The 15,117-nt window shown below is 36.6% G+C and overlaps 1 protein-coding gene across 2 annotated transcripts in view; it reads left to right on the top strand.

Annotated features, from left to right (window-relative positions):
* The first annotated feature begins 1,060 nt into the window (after positions 1–1,060).
* The window catches only part of LOC131144886 (high mobility group B protein 14), a 54,015-nt gene continuing 39,958 nt past the window's right edge, over positions 1,061–15,117 (top strand). Inside the window, exons 1-2 of one of the 2 annotated variants that reach the window (XM_058093816.1) lie at positions 1,061–1,282; positions 1,381–1,560. In XM_058093816.1, coding sequence (XP_057949799.1) covers positions 1,119–1,282; positions 1,381–1,560 — 344 coding nt within the window. In that variant the 5' untranslated portion in view covers positions 1,061–1,118. The remainder of the gene's footprint in view (positions 1,283–1,380; positions 1,561–15,117) is intronic. The other variant, XM_058093814.1, reaches the window with a different exon arrangement.

Below are 15,117 nucleotides of genomic sequence, written 5' to 3'. Positions count from 1 at the left end.
AATCAAGTAAGTTTTACTCTTATCTTTACAGTTTTATCAAAATTACATGTTCATAAGTATGATCTGTAGTTGTGTCTTTAAGACGATCTTCTACATCAGAAATCTTGTTTAATGTTTTCTATATGAATTATTTATGTTCCAGATTGCTCATGGGTCATCTAAGCCCTAGCTTGGCCAGCACTTCAGACGTAATAACACTTCCCCAACCTGAGGGAATATTAGTCATTCCATAAATCAGAACATTTTGCTTGAATGATTTATTATTAAGTTTTAATTAAAATTTAGTTAATTATTAACTAGGGGAAAAATTAAAATTTTAATAAAAAAAATATTAAGATGGCAATTTAAAGTATCAGGTTACATAAATTTTAGTTAATTATGGATATTAAAATGTTAATTACAAAATATTGATAAGAAAAAAATTAATTAATTTTTAGTTAAATAATATTTAAAAAGTCTATTATAAGTGTTAATATTTATGTAAATCAATATTTTAGCCGACATTTGTATAATATATATCATGATAATTAATAATTAGACACTATGTCATTCACAATTATTTTGGTTCATCAATGATTAAGTGTTAAACATTATACAAAATGTTAATTAAAGAGATTAATTATAAAGTTTTAATTTAAATTTAGTTAATTATTGACTAGGAGATAATTAAAATGCTAACTAGAAAAGATTTAAATGACAATTGAAAATATTAATTAACATAAATTTTAGTTCATATTTTAATTAGAAATATTAGTTGTTTATTACAAAATTTTAATTAAACTATATTTAAAATGTCTATTATAAGCATTAATATATATGTTAATAAATATTTGAATCGACATTGTAATTTATGAAATAAAATTAAGATCATCATTATTTTATAAAAATTTAATACAATAGCTAATGCTAGATCACCCTCAATAATTTCGATTAATCAATTATTAAGTGATAAATGTTTTAAATTTATAGTTGTTGGAAATGGGTAAGATTTTCATATTAATCAAATAGTGACATGAAAATTTGTATAAGGAGCCACGAAAAACGTCGTCGTTTTATTTCTGCTTATTTTTTCCCCGACTGCCGGTTCTTAACCACAGCAGCAGAGTCGAGAGTGACTCATGGAATTGATAGAACTCCCCTTGTCCCCTCTTCCACTGTCAAATCCGGCCGACAGCCCCGGAAGAAACCCAAACGAAATGGCAAAGAAAGCTCCGAAGTCCCAAAAGTCTCTCCCACCTTCAGCCTCCGCTGCTTCGGGAACTTCCAAAATAGCGTCGCATGGGTAACTAACAATCTGCTCGAGGCACCTTCTTTACTTTTCCATCACTCGTCTCGATTTGTTAGGTGTTGTTTGGTACACTGCTTCTTTCTGTTTTCCAGCACAGCGTTGAAGAAAAAATCGGCGGAGAAGACGAAGAGGGTGAGGCAGCGGAGCAGAGTGGTTGAGAATGAGACGATACCCGGACAGGTAAAGAAGCCCAAAACAAAATCCAAGAAGAAAAGTAAGAAAGTGGACGCCAAGAAGCCAAAGAAGCCACCCACCGCTTTCTTTTACTTCTTGTACGTTTCTTCTCGAATTTCCTTTTTCAATTGTTGCTTTTTAAACTAAAAAATTGTTCTTTTTTACCGCTTGTAACTGCGTAGTTATTTTTATCATCAGTGTGCTTGCCGAGGACTATTGTGGTGTTTTGGAATACGTTCGTTGTGCTTTTTTTTAGTTATTGAATACTTTGATTTGATTTTGAAGAGGGCTTGACGATTGTGGGTTGTCCTGGTACGAGAATGCGAAGTGTTTTAACATTCTCTGCCGTTCATGATTGAACGATTCAATTTCTGAAAATTTTGATACTTACGCAGTAGTTCTTCGTATGTGGTTGTGGTTTACATGGGTTGAAATTGGGCATCTTATGTATCCCAACGGTTAAGATTACTAGACGGTCAGAATCTAATATTGGGAATGGGTGGGAAGAAGGGTTTTGGGATGAAGGATGGGTTATTCCTGCCAATGGACCAATTTTTTTTGGCATTTTACCAGCAGTGTAGTAGCCTTCATGTCTTTTGTTGTCATTAGTTTATGAAACTGATTAGTCGTGGGCAGATTTTGGATATATCATATATTTTCAGCCACTTCTTGAGGTGAGTTTTGTTAGTCTTACTTTTTTATGTGTTTATATGTGTGTAGAAGTGCATGTGGGGGTGTCTAATTATGTATTATGTAATATATGTTTGCTTTTGTGTTCGTCTCTTTTGATGCGAAAAGGGACACATCTATCACTTATCAGCTTTTGTATGTAGTTTTTAGAAGGAAGGACCACTAAGGGGCCTTGAATGGACAATCTTTACTTCATTATTGTTGCAAAGGCAAAATAATTGGAGTTTGAATGAAGAAATACAACATTTATAGTTAAAGAGTGAGAAGAGAAGAAGTGATTAGAGGGAGAGCTGGAGAGGGCAGTCAGCAGTCCCTTGGAGCTTATACATCGCTCTGTGTCTGGTCTCTTTATAATATAAGCTGGAGGTGTATAGATATCTGTCAAACCTAGCTTGTTCAAACTATCATACAAGGTGTGTTTAGGTAACACTATCCGGAAAACATCTCCTAAATGATCCACGATTTTTACAAATAGAGCCCTCACAACATTCTTGAACACATTGTTGATTGTTGGGTTTCTGTTCAGGTGCGACATGGCGAGGATCACAATGGAGGGCTAAGAAGAAGATAAAAATAGAGCTGTCACTTCCTTTAAAAAAGAGGGGAAAAACTAAGAGAATTTTGATGATTTACGATAACAGAGGTGGTTTTGGGAGTAGTTTTGCGTAAGGAAGGTGTTTAACACCTTATGGCATCTATTCTGAGAATGTTTGCTATCATTAGGTTGGATGTTTGTCCTAAAGAAGAAAGAAAATCGGAAGAAAACCAAAGAAAAGGGAAAGAACAAATATTTCACTTGTGCACCTAAATCAAACACTAATAATGGTGAGATTTCAAGATGAAAGGGCTGGCCCACGACATTTATTATTAAGCCATATGGCTTTAGATTGAAAGAATTCAAAAATAAGGAAGGATAAAGGCAATGTTTCACTTGTGTGCCCAAACCGAACACCAAGAATGGTGTGGCTTTGGGATGGAAGGGATGATTCTTAAGGCCTTCATTGTATAGACATGAGGTTTTAAAATGAAAAAATTTAAGAAAACGAAAGGAAAGAAAAGTGGCCTTAGAATCCCTAAATTCATGATTGGAAATGAAGAAGGGAAGTTAAGATATGATCTTGAGACTTTGATTTTGAAATTTGAAATGGAGGAAAGTTAAATATGATTTTGAAAAAAAAAACTTTGAATTTGAAATTTGAAATGAATAAGGAAAATTAAGATATGATTATGCAAATATTGTATAGTTTCCTTTTATAAAAAAAATTAGGGTATCATCATTGACCAATTAAAAAGGAAGAGAAAATAAAAAAAGGAAATACGAAGAAAAGACCTACTTAGCACAGGAGGATTAATCTCATATGAAATCTAGACTAAATAAGGCTTAAATGGACTATTTAAAAAAATAAATAAATTGAAAGCCTAAAATCAACGATCTTCTTGATTTTCGGTAATTCTCTTATTTTTTGGGAATTTTCTATATGTATTGTGATTTTTCTGGATTTTTATGTATTTATTTGAAATTTTTTGGATTTTGGTTGTTTTCTACAAAATAAATTAAAATTTAATAATAATAAAAAAATGAAGGAAGAAAAAGTCCTCAAGCACTAAAATAATGATCACATGATAATAATAATAATATTATTATTATTGTTATTATTATTATTATTGGCAATAGAAATAATAAAATGAAATAAAAATAAAAAGGAGAAGATTAAAACCCTAAAAAAACCTTTTTTATTGGCTTTTATATTATATATATATATTTTCATTTTTAATAATATTTGTGTATTTTCCATTCTTAACAATAAAAAGAAGAAAAATAAATAAAAGTAAATAAAAAACACTAGACTGGTCGACTGGTTCGAAGGAATCGATTGACCTGTTCAAGACTTATTAAACATGCACTGGGGGAGGGGGGGTGAAGGGACCTGCGGGATAGCCCTAGGATCTGGCTGTAGTGCATACGGATAACAAAAAAAAAAAAAATTTGATCATGCAAACCCTAATTACGTGATTAGGATTATACCTGCGAGATCTATTTGGTTTGATCCCGAATCTGCAAGTATGAAAACGAGTTGTTGAAGATGACCAAGAATCTTTTACTGTATTCCTTGAACACACCTTGCTCCTGAGGAAGTGGGCTCATAAGCGGTTGTTAGGGTTTTCTTCTCTCACGAAAACGTCTGTCTCTGTAAGAGTTCGCTCGTCTCACCCTAACTGCTAAATGGAGCGCGTGTATATAGGCTATGGCAGGGACCTCTAGGCAAATATGACTAGGGCTTCCCATGTAATTAAGAATTCCTAATTCGACCCAGATTCATCCTTAATTACGTTAATTATAATTCATACCACTAAAGAATTATAATTGCACTCCCTGTTATATTCGAAATTAAATTTCGAGTTCCTATTATTAAATGCTTATTTATCTTCCCACATAAAGTTTACAGAAACCTGTCAATTAAATTAAATTACTAACAATTTAATTAATTGACATATTAATTCACTGAGACCTTCCACTTAACTTATTTGATGTGTCGGATTCAAAATCCACCTCTAGGATTTGACACAATCAAAACTTATAAGCTTCCTCAAGGGGGTATCATCAATCCCGATACCGGATGTGGATTCCACCAATAATTAATGTTCACCATACAGGCATACACACAATGTCATCACCTAACTCACTGAGTTTATTGACTCATAAAGAACCTCACTCTTTTATGAATTAAAGTAATAAACACTATATGCCCATGTCCAATAATCATATCAGGATTAAGAGCATAAACACTCATAATAACCATGAGGTATTAATTGTTTTATATAGTCAGTATAAAAACAATTACCCCAAGACAATCCTGTTCAATATACACAAAGTGTACCAGCATAAGGTGTTGGAACTATACCATTCCCAATAGTCGAGACAGACCTATTAAAACCTTGGGCTACAGTCCTACCAATGGTGTGTCCAATTTCATTTGAGACGGTGAACAATAAACTTATATTCTATAAGAACTGATGATCTAATCTTCTATGTATAAGCCGTACTCGACACACTAGATCACCTACTATATAGAATAAAAGACACATGCATAATCATTAAATAAATAATGTCAGACAAACATTGCTCACAAAGATTCTCATTAAAATGGAATAACTGAAGTTATTAATAAATACTAAAACCGATTACACTATAAATCCCTAACAGGGGGGACCTAGCTCCCCCTTTCTTCTTCCCTGCGAGGGTTTCACTAAAACCCTAGGCACCATGCACAGTTGCAGCTGCAGTCTCCTCGCTGCCATTTATGCCGCTTGCTCGGGCCTCTATTGATGCTAGGTCAACTGTCATCTGGCAACCTTGCGAATCGTCTCCCGCCATTGGAAAAGGCTCGAGTAGGAAAGCTATAGTATGATTTTGGGAAAAAAAGATTTCATTTCAAACTTCAAATTCAAAGTGTTTTTTTTTGCAAAATCATATTTTAATTTTCCTCCTTCATTTCAAATTTTCAATTTCAAAGTTTTTTCTTTTTTTTAAAATCATATCTTAATTTTCGTCCTCCATTTTAAATTTCAAATTCAAAGCTTTTTTTTATTTTGTTTTTTCAAAATCATATTTTATCTTTCCTTCTTCATTTCAAACTTAAAAAAATTCATACCTTAACTTTTTTTCTTTGTTTCAAATTCAAAGGGTTTTTTTTTTCTTTTTCAAAATCATATCTTAACTTTTCTTCTTCATTTCAAATTTCAAATTCCATTTTTTTTTCCAAAATTATATTTTAATTTTTCTTCTTCATTTCAAATTTCAAATTCAGCATGTCAAAATCTTATCTTAACTTTCCTCCTTCATTTCAAATCTTGAATTTAGGGATTTTTAGGCCCTTTCTCTTCCCTTTTCTTTTCCTAAATTCTTTATTTTTAAAGCCTCATGGCTGCACAATGAAGGCGTCCTGGATCATCCCTTCCGTCTCAAAACCACACCATGCATGGTGTTCAGTTTGGGGGTACAAGGGAATCATTGCTATTTCCTTCCTTATTTTCAAATTCTTTCAATCTAAAGCCATGTGGCTTAATAATAAAGGCCGTGGGTCATCCCTTCCATCTTGAAATCTCACCATTATTGGTGTTTGATTTGAATGCAAAAGGGAAATATCCATTCTTTCTCTTTCCTTTGGTTTTCTTCTAGTTTTCTTTCTTCTTTAGGACAAACATTCAATTGAATGAAGACAACTATTCTTAGAACAGATGTTGTAAAGTGCCTTGTACCTTCCTTACGCATAACTAGACTCCCGAATGCACCTCTCTACTCTTAGATCATTAGGGTTTTCTTTGTTTTCTCCCTTCCCCAAAAGATGAAGTGGCGACTCTACTTTTATCTTATTCTCATCCTGCCATCTCGATCTTCGCCTCATCGCCTCTAGACAGAAACCAGCATTGACACACACCATCCCTTGGAAAATGATAGTGTGCTTTGTCCTCTCATCAAACACTTGGTTGCTATTAATATAAATGGCATCTTGATTATAGACATATATATGGGCTTCGTTACTAAGAATCCATTTCTAACATAGGAGACTTTTACAACACAGGCTCACTAATAATATGAGACATAGCACCTACTTCAACACTGAAACTTGCTACAATAGTTTCTTTCTTGCTACGCTAGGTAATGAGATTACCACCCAAAAATGTTCAACATCCAGTAGTATATCAGTATATCTTCGATCTTTAACAAAGCCAACGTAGTTTGCATTCGAGTATTCCCTTGATCTCTAGTTTCTATTACATTTATATATCAAACCTGTGTTGAGAGAGTTCTTGGGATACTGTAGAATCCTATAAATAACATCCCGTTGTGATTGTTTGAGATTTTCAATAAATTGACTCACTATCCCCACTACAAAATGATATGTTAGGTGTGGTGATAATTTTGCCAACCAATTGCCTATATCAACGTTTGTCTTCAAAGCCCACTTCAACACCCTTATACAACTTCACTTTGGGATCCATAGGAGTGTCAACTTGTTTAGCTTGCAACTTATCAATCTCATTTAGCAAGTCCGAGGTGTATTTTCGCTGAGATAGGTTCAACCATTTCTTTCATCATACAACCTCATTATCAATAAAGTAGAATGCTCGAGTCTCAAGGTGTATTTTCGCTGACATAGGTTCAACCATTTCTTGCATCATACAACCTCATTATCAAGAAAGTAGAATGCTCGAGTCTTTGATTTGAAATTTTGCTTGAAGCCACTGCTTGACATCTTCTATTCCGCTCAACTCATTGGCAATGATGATGCTATCATTAGCACAAACCACTAAAAGTACCATAGCTGTATATTAAAATCAAATGCAGAGACTATATTAAAATTTTCAAATGAGGCTCGAGGAGACTGCTTAAGACCATGCCCTCATGCAACCTATTCTTACACCCCATTCTGCGCGCGCGTGCAAGAGCAACATACCCATGAGTTTACCCCATGTACACTTCTTGAAAATCCCAATAAAGTAGCATTCTTTATGTCCAAGTGGCATAATGGTCAATCAAAATTGACTACCAACATGACAACACAAGAACAAAATATAGCTGAGCAACAAGAGAGGAGGTCTCAAGATAATCAATACCATTTGCTTGGCAACTAATCGAGCGTTGAGGCATTCGATGGAGCCATTAGAAAGATATTTGATGGTGTAGTCTACACCTAACCAACTCCTTACGAGGAGGAATTTCCACCAAGTTCCATGTTGCCCAAGTGGCAAGGCATCCTTTTCTACACCCATTGCATGCTTCCACCTAGAGTTATAGAGCCCTTCAATATGTGATGAAGGGATAGAAATGGAGGAAATAGATGAGGCAAAGAACACATCATGGTAAGAAGGTGAAGAAGTGAAACATAATAAGCAATAGGATAAGTGACGGAGGGATCTTTAGGTGCCTTTTTGGTGATCAATAAGCAGATCCAAGTCGCGTTGGGACGGATCTCTAGAGCTAGAAATCGATTTAATGAAGATTAGAAAAGGTGGTACCATGGTGGCTGATTGGCAGTGATGTTATTGTCTACTCGTCATTGTTCATAAACCTTAAAAATCTTTTTCTCTAGGTTAGTAATTGATGGATTGCAATAATTTGGGAAGAGGAGTGGTGGTTTTCTTTAGAGGAATAGGAGTAGGAACGAAAGGATTGGCACATGAAGCAGGAATAGGACCCAAAACTGTTGATGGATACAAAATAGATTCATCTTAGGAGGACTAGACATTGGAGAAATAAGACACCCCCTGAAAAAAGGTGACATTTGCACTAACGTAGTTCCTATGACTGCAGGGATCATAACATCTATATGCCTTTTGAGTTCTTGACCCAACAAAGATGTTTAATAGTACAAGGGGAAAATTTGTCTTAACCGGTATATAGAACATCAACAAAGCATGTGCAAACATGGGCATGAGGAGAACATGGATGTTCGATGGAGAAGGGAATTTCCCCCTTAGAACACTGGAGGTGGTCCTATTAAGTAGAAAACAAGATGTAAGGTGAGCACGAGTCCAAGTTCTGGGAACATGCATATGAAAGAGTAGTGACTATGCTATGTTTGGTAAATATATATTTTTCTTTAGCTACTCCATTAGATTATATACACATGATGTTTGATGAATAATCCCTTTGGCCAAGCAAATTTTTTTTTATTTTTGTACAAAATGAAGTGCACTATTAGATAAAAAAATTGAATACCAAATCCAAACGTAGTTTTTATTTCCTAACATAATTGAGTGAATATAATAAGAAATTCATACTCGTCTTTTAACAAATATATCTAGGTTATATGCATAAAATCATCCACAAAGGCAGCAATATTGATGACCAGTCAAATTTTTGACTCTAAATGGATCCCAAATATTTGAATGTATAAGAGAAAATAATGATTTACTACGAAACTTGGCTCTAGATGGAAAATAAATCCTAATGTGCTTTCCAAATTTATGTGCTGAACACTCAAAATAAAAACTTGTTGAAGTTTTTGTAGGGATGGATAAACGAGTGTGCTATTGATCTAGAGAAACACCGTGAGTAGAAGTTGAAGAAGCTGTATGATAAGGATTGGATGTACTACCTCCACCACCATCGAAATAGGAAAACCATCATTCTCAAGTCTTCCACCGATCATTTCTTTTTGGTCTAGAGATCATGAATAACACAATGAGAAGGAAAGAAGGTTTTTCAGTAGTTACGAGATTTAGTTAATTAACTATTTGATAAGAGGTTCAAGGGAAAATTAGACACATATATAACAAATGAAAGATAAGTAGAAGGAAACTCAAGAATGTTGCCACAATTAAAACCAATGTGACTAAACCATTTGCCGGAGTAGCCTTAGTGTGTAAAGAAGTAGGCTTCAATGATTGAAATAAATTAGGAATACTTTTCATGTGGGCGGAAGCACCAGAATCAATAACCTTGGTGAGGAGGATTAAGAAGCAAGAAGCCCGATTGCGTATGAATGGGCTAAAGTTGCTGTTAAAATATCAATCCTGAATATCTTTGTAAATAAAATACAAATTAGGAAAGTAGGTAATTATGGGGGATTTGATTTTATTCAATAGGAAATTGCTTCCTTGTTTAGAATAGGTAATCGTATTATATATTGGATTGTACAGAAGAACAAAATAATGAAGAACAATATTTTTCAATCGTTTCTTCCTTCATGGTATCAGAGCTAGGGTTTCTTAAAACCAGCTAAACGATGGCTAACAGCAGAGGCTCTACCTCCTTTGCAAACATCACCGGTGACTCAGAGGTTACGTCCGGTGGGGGTATGAATGGACTGGATAACACAGTCTTTCCCCTCTCATTGGAAAAACTAAATGGAAAGAATTTCCGTGAATGGGCTCAGTCCATGAAACTGGTGATTGAGGGAAAAGGGAAGCTTGGATATCTTACCGGTGAGCAGAGGAAGCCAGACTCTTCCGATGCTGTAGCCTTGCAAAGATGGAGGTCCGAAAACTCCGTGGTCACGGCTTGGCTCGTCAACTCGATGCAACCATCAATCGTAAAAATTTACTTGTTCTTGCTGACGGCGAAGGAAGTCTGGGAAGCCATACTTGAGACGTACTCCGATGTCGAAAGCTACTCACAAATCTTCGACATCAAGACCCGATTGTGGCAGATGAGGCAAGGCGAGAGAGGTGTTACCGAGTATTTCATGGAGATGAGTCATCTTTGGCAGGAGCTCGATCTGAGCATCGATGAGGAGTGGGAGTGCTCCGGCGACAACACTCGATACCGAAGGAGGCTCGAAAACGAGAGGGTCTTCGAGTTTTTTGCTGGCCTGAATCGAGAGCTCGATGACGTGAGGGGACGGATCCTTGACCGGCGACCTCTCCCTTCAACCCGAGAAGTCTTCGCAGAGGTCAGAAGGGAAGAGAACAGGAGGTGGGTGATGTTGCGGCCTCAAAATGGATTCGTTGGGCTGCACTCGGCTGTACCTGTATCCGCCCAGAAATTAGATGGGCTACACGCTGGGCCGGATGCCTTAGCTCTTATATTAAAAGGCCCAGGGGGACCTAGTCAACGACCGCAAAGAGGAAAAATATGGTGCGAACATTGCCGAAAAACAGGTCATTCAAAAAATACCTGCTGGGAGATTCATGGAAAATCAGCAGATTGGAAACCGAGACAATACCAAAAAAATCGTGGGTACCAGGCCAGCATTGACGAATCAACTGAAAGATCACAGGGAGAGAACATCAATACCCCGTCCAGCAGTGTATTCAGTCCTGAACAATTGGATCAGTTATATAAGATGATTTCATCAATGCAAACATCGGGTCAGTCTTCCTCTGGTTCCTTGGCTCACCGAGGTAATCATCTGTCAGCTTTAAAAACCACATCTTGTTCCACATGTCCTTGGATAATTGATTCGGGTGCATCTGACCATATGACTGGGTCTTATCAATATTTTTCATCTTACTCACCATATGCCGGGAATTTGAGGGTAAAAATTGCAGATGGCTCTCTCTCACCAGTTGCTGGAAAAGGAAGTATTCGCATATCTGATTCCTTAACTTTACAATCGGTCTTACATGTTCGCAAGTTATCGTGCAATCTGTTGTCTATCAGTCAGTTAACAAAAGATTCGAATTGTTCCGCTAAATTTGTTTCCTCTCATTGTGTTTTTTAGGACCTATCATCGGGGAAGATGATTGACACTGCTAAAGCGTATGAGGGACTCTACTACTTTGAGGAGGCAAGTTTGAGTGAACTATGTAATACTGCAATTTGTGATTCTGCATCTACTTCTAGAAATAGTGAATTTTTGTTATGGCATTCACGGATGGGTCATCCCAATTTTCACTATTTAAAACGTTTGTTTCCTTCTCTTTGTTCAAATAAAATGGCTTATGAGTTTCAATGTGAAGTATGTGAGCTTACTAAACAGCGTCGTACTTCTTTTCCATCATCCATATACAAACCATCTCGCCCATTTGCTATGTTTCACAGTAATCTATGGGGTCCCTCACGTTCCCTAAATCGCACAAATACAAAATGGTTTGTGACCTTTATCGATGACCATACTTGTCTTTGTTGGGTCTACTTACTGAAAGACAAAACTGAAGTCCGCTCCATTTTCATCAATTTCATACCATGATTCATACACAGTTCCAGACTCATATTCAGATCCTACATACTGATAATGGTACGGAATATTTTAATACCATCCTGGGAACTTATCTTCAAGATAATGGGATTGTTCATCAAAGTTCTTGTGTGGATACCCCTAAAAAAAATGGGGTTGTTGAACGAAAAAATAGACATATACTTGAAGTAGCCCGGGCATTAATGTTCACTACCCACATGAAACATCATTTTTGGGGTGATGCCATCTTAACAGCCACACATCTCATTAATCGAATGTCAAGTCAAACACTCTCATTTGTTTCCCCTCTTCAGAAATTTCAGGAACACTTTCCTGCCTCTCGACTCCCTTCCAGTCTTCCACTGAAAATTTTTGATTGTACTGCCTTTGTTCATGTCCATGCAATCCATCGCGATAAATTGGATCCTCGTGCCATTAAATGTGTCTTCCTTGGTTATTCACCTACCCAAAAAGGCTACAAAGGCTATGATTCGGTCTCAAAACGACTATTCGTTAGTCTTGATGTCACTTTCTTTGAAACCACTCCTTACTTCCCAAAGCCCTCACTTCAGGGGGAGAAATGGAGTGAAGATCGGTTCTTTGATCTTTTTACTACTGAATCTGCGGTTACTCCAGTTACTCCATTCCCTGACCCATCTATTGAGTCTTCCATTACGTCCTACATTACATTACTTCCCCACTTGCCAAACACAACTAGACACTTACCCTCAGGGGGAGATGCAGGAGAGCAAAACAACGCAGACATACTGGTTTACTCATGAAAGCCGAAAACAAAGGAGAGGGAGAATCTCATACCTGAGGCACCAAAAGCGTTGGAACCGATGATGGCTCCGAATAATCATAAACTCTCGCCTTATCATGATCTGGTAATTGAGTCTTCCTCTGATAATTCGGCACATGATGATATCAATTTACTTATTGCAATCAGAAAACAAACCAGGTCATGTACTCAATACCCTTGGTCGAAATGCATGTCTTTTAAAAGCTTGTCTACAGGATATCGTGCGTTTGTCTCTAATCTTGACAGGATGCAAATACCAAAAAACATTCAGGAAGCTCTAGAAATACTAGAATGGAGAGAGGCAGTCCATGGAAGAAATGCGAGCCCTAAAAAAAATGGAACTTGGCAGTTGACAGATCTACCAAAAGGGAAGAAGCCAGTGGGTTGTAAGTGGGTCTTCACAGTGAAATGTAAATCTGATGGAACAGTTGAAAGATATAAAGCCAGACTTGTTGCAAAAGGCTTTACACAGACCTACGACATTGACTATACTGAGACATTTGCACCAGTGGCAAACTTAAATACAGTTCGGGTTCTCGTCCCTGACAGCCAATTTAGATTGGCCACTACAACAACTTGATATTAAAAATGCTTTCTTAAATGGAGAATTGGAAGAGGAAGTTTACATGACTATACCACCAGGATTCAGCAGAACAGGTGAAGAAAACAGAGTGTGTAAATTAAAGAAATTGTTATATGGCCTCGAACAATCTCCTAGAGCGTGGTTCGACAGATTCGCAAAGATACTAAAGAATCAAGGGTATCGACAAGGGCAATCAGACCATACACTATTTTTCCAACAGTCTGAAGGAGGTAAGAGAACAATCCTAATAGTGTATGTCGATGATATAATTCTTACTGGTGATGATACTGTATAAATGGAGAAATTGAAGAAGGTTCTGGCTACTGAATTTGAAGTTAAAGACTTGGGACAAATGCAGTATTTTTTGGGCATGGAAGTGGCAAGAACAAAAAAAGGAATTAGTGTTTCTTAGCGAAAGTATGTTACCGACCTCCTAGTTGAAACTGGCATGCTAGGGTGCAAACCCAGCGAAACCCCGATAGAAACAGTAAAGAGGGTTGAAGATTGTGAAAAACCAGTAGAAAAGGAGAGGTATCAGAGATTGGTTGGCAAGCTGATCTACCTATCACATACTAGACCATACATTGCATTTGCAGTAAGTGTAGTAAGTCAACACATGCATTCACCAAAGGAAGTTCACTTAGATGCTGTATACAAGATTCTTAGATATCTCAAGGGATCCCCGGGAAGAGAACTCTTCTTTAAGAAATGTGAAAGCAAGGAAGTAGAGATCTTTACAGATGCAGATTGGGCAAGATCAGTGGAAGATAGAAGGTCCACCACAGGATATTGTACATTTGTTTGGGGAAATCTCGTAACTTGGAGAAGCAAAAAATAGAATGTAGTGGCTCGTAGTAGTGCTGAAGCTGAATTTAGGACAGTCACTCAAGGGATTTGTGAAGGATTGTGGTTACGAAAACTATTGGAGGAATTACGGGTACCGGTGAACCTTCCTATCAAACTCTACAGTGACAATAGGACTGCTATTAGCATCTCTCTTAATCTAGTCCAACATGACAGGACTAAACATGTGGAGATAGACACTTCATCAAAGAAAAAATTGAAGAAGGAATTATATGCATGACATATGTGCCAACCAAGGAACAAACTGCAGACACCCTCACTAAAGGGTTGGGACGACAGAGCTTTGATGATCTTATTAGCAAGTTGGAGATGATTAATATTTATGATCCAACTTGAGGGGGGGTGTTAAAATATCAATCCTGAATATCTTTGTAAATAAAATACAAATTAGGAAAGTAGGTAATTATGGGGGATTTGATTTAATTCAATAGGAAATTGTTTCCTTGTTTAGAATAGGTAATCGTATTATATATTGGATTGTACAGAAGAACAAAATAATGAAGAACAATATTTTTCAATCGTTTCTTCCTTCAGTTGCACTATATGTAGAAGAATGAGTTTGGAGTTAAAGAACCATGCGAACAAGATTGTCATAGTAGATGTAGAGGATTGAGTTTGGAGTTGTTGAATCTTCTTGGGACACAATAGATGATGTATTAAGCTCCCTCGTAGAGTCGTGAGGTGCACACAAAGTGTCAACACTAGACTCATCATCAACAAGGGACTTGTTGGCCTAAGTCAGTCTCCCATGGAGATTTTAATAGCGATGTAAAATATGGTTTTCCTTGCCACAATAAGCGTACATGTGAGAATTGCCACAATAAACTCCTTGTCCTTATGCACTATCTATGCCATTAGCACCATTTAAAGCTCTCATCATCATCCTCCCACACTTCCTTTACTATGGTTAGAGGCAGTGCCAAATGTTGACACCAAAAATTGAACTTGAACTCTGCATCCTTAATTCGCGACGATCATCTGCAACCAAGAGGAAAAGAGAGAAACCAAGAGGAAAAGAGACCTCGGGAGACTCTTGGTGGCCTTCTCCGATGCTCAAATAAGTATTGTGACAATGTATAATGTAATTATA

The sequence above is a fragment of the Malania oleifera genome, chromosome 12, assembly GCF_029873635.1.
Source record: "Malania oleifera isolate guangnan ecotype guangnan chromosome 12, ASM2987363v1, whole genome shotgun sequence".
Lineage (NCBI taxonomy): Eukaryota > Viridiplantae > Streptophyta > Magnoliopsida > Santalales > Ximeniaceae > Malania > Malania oleifera.
This window is presented reverse-complemented; position numbering and strand designations above follow the sequence as displayed.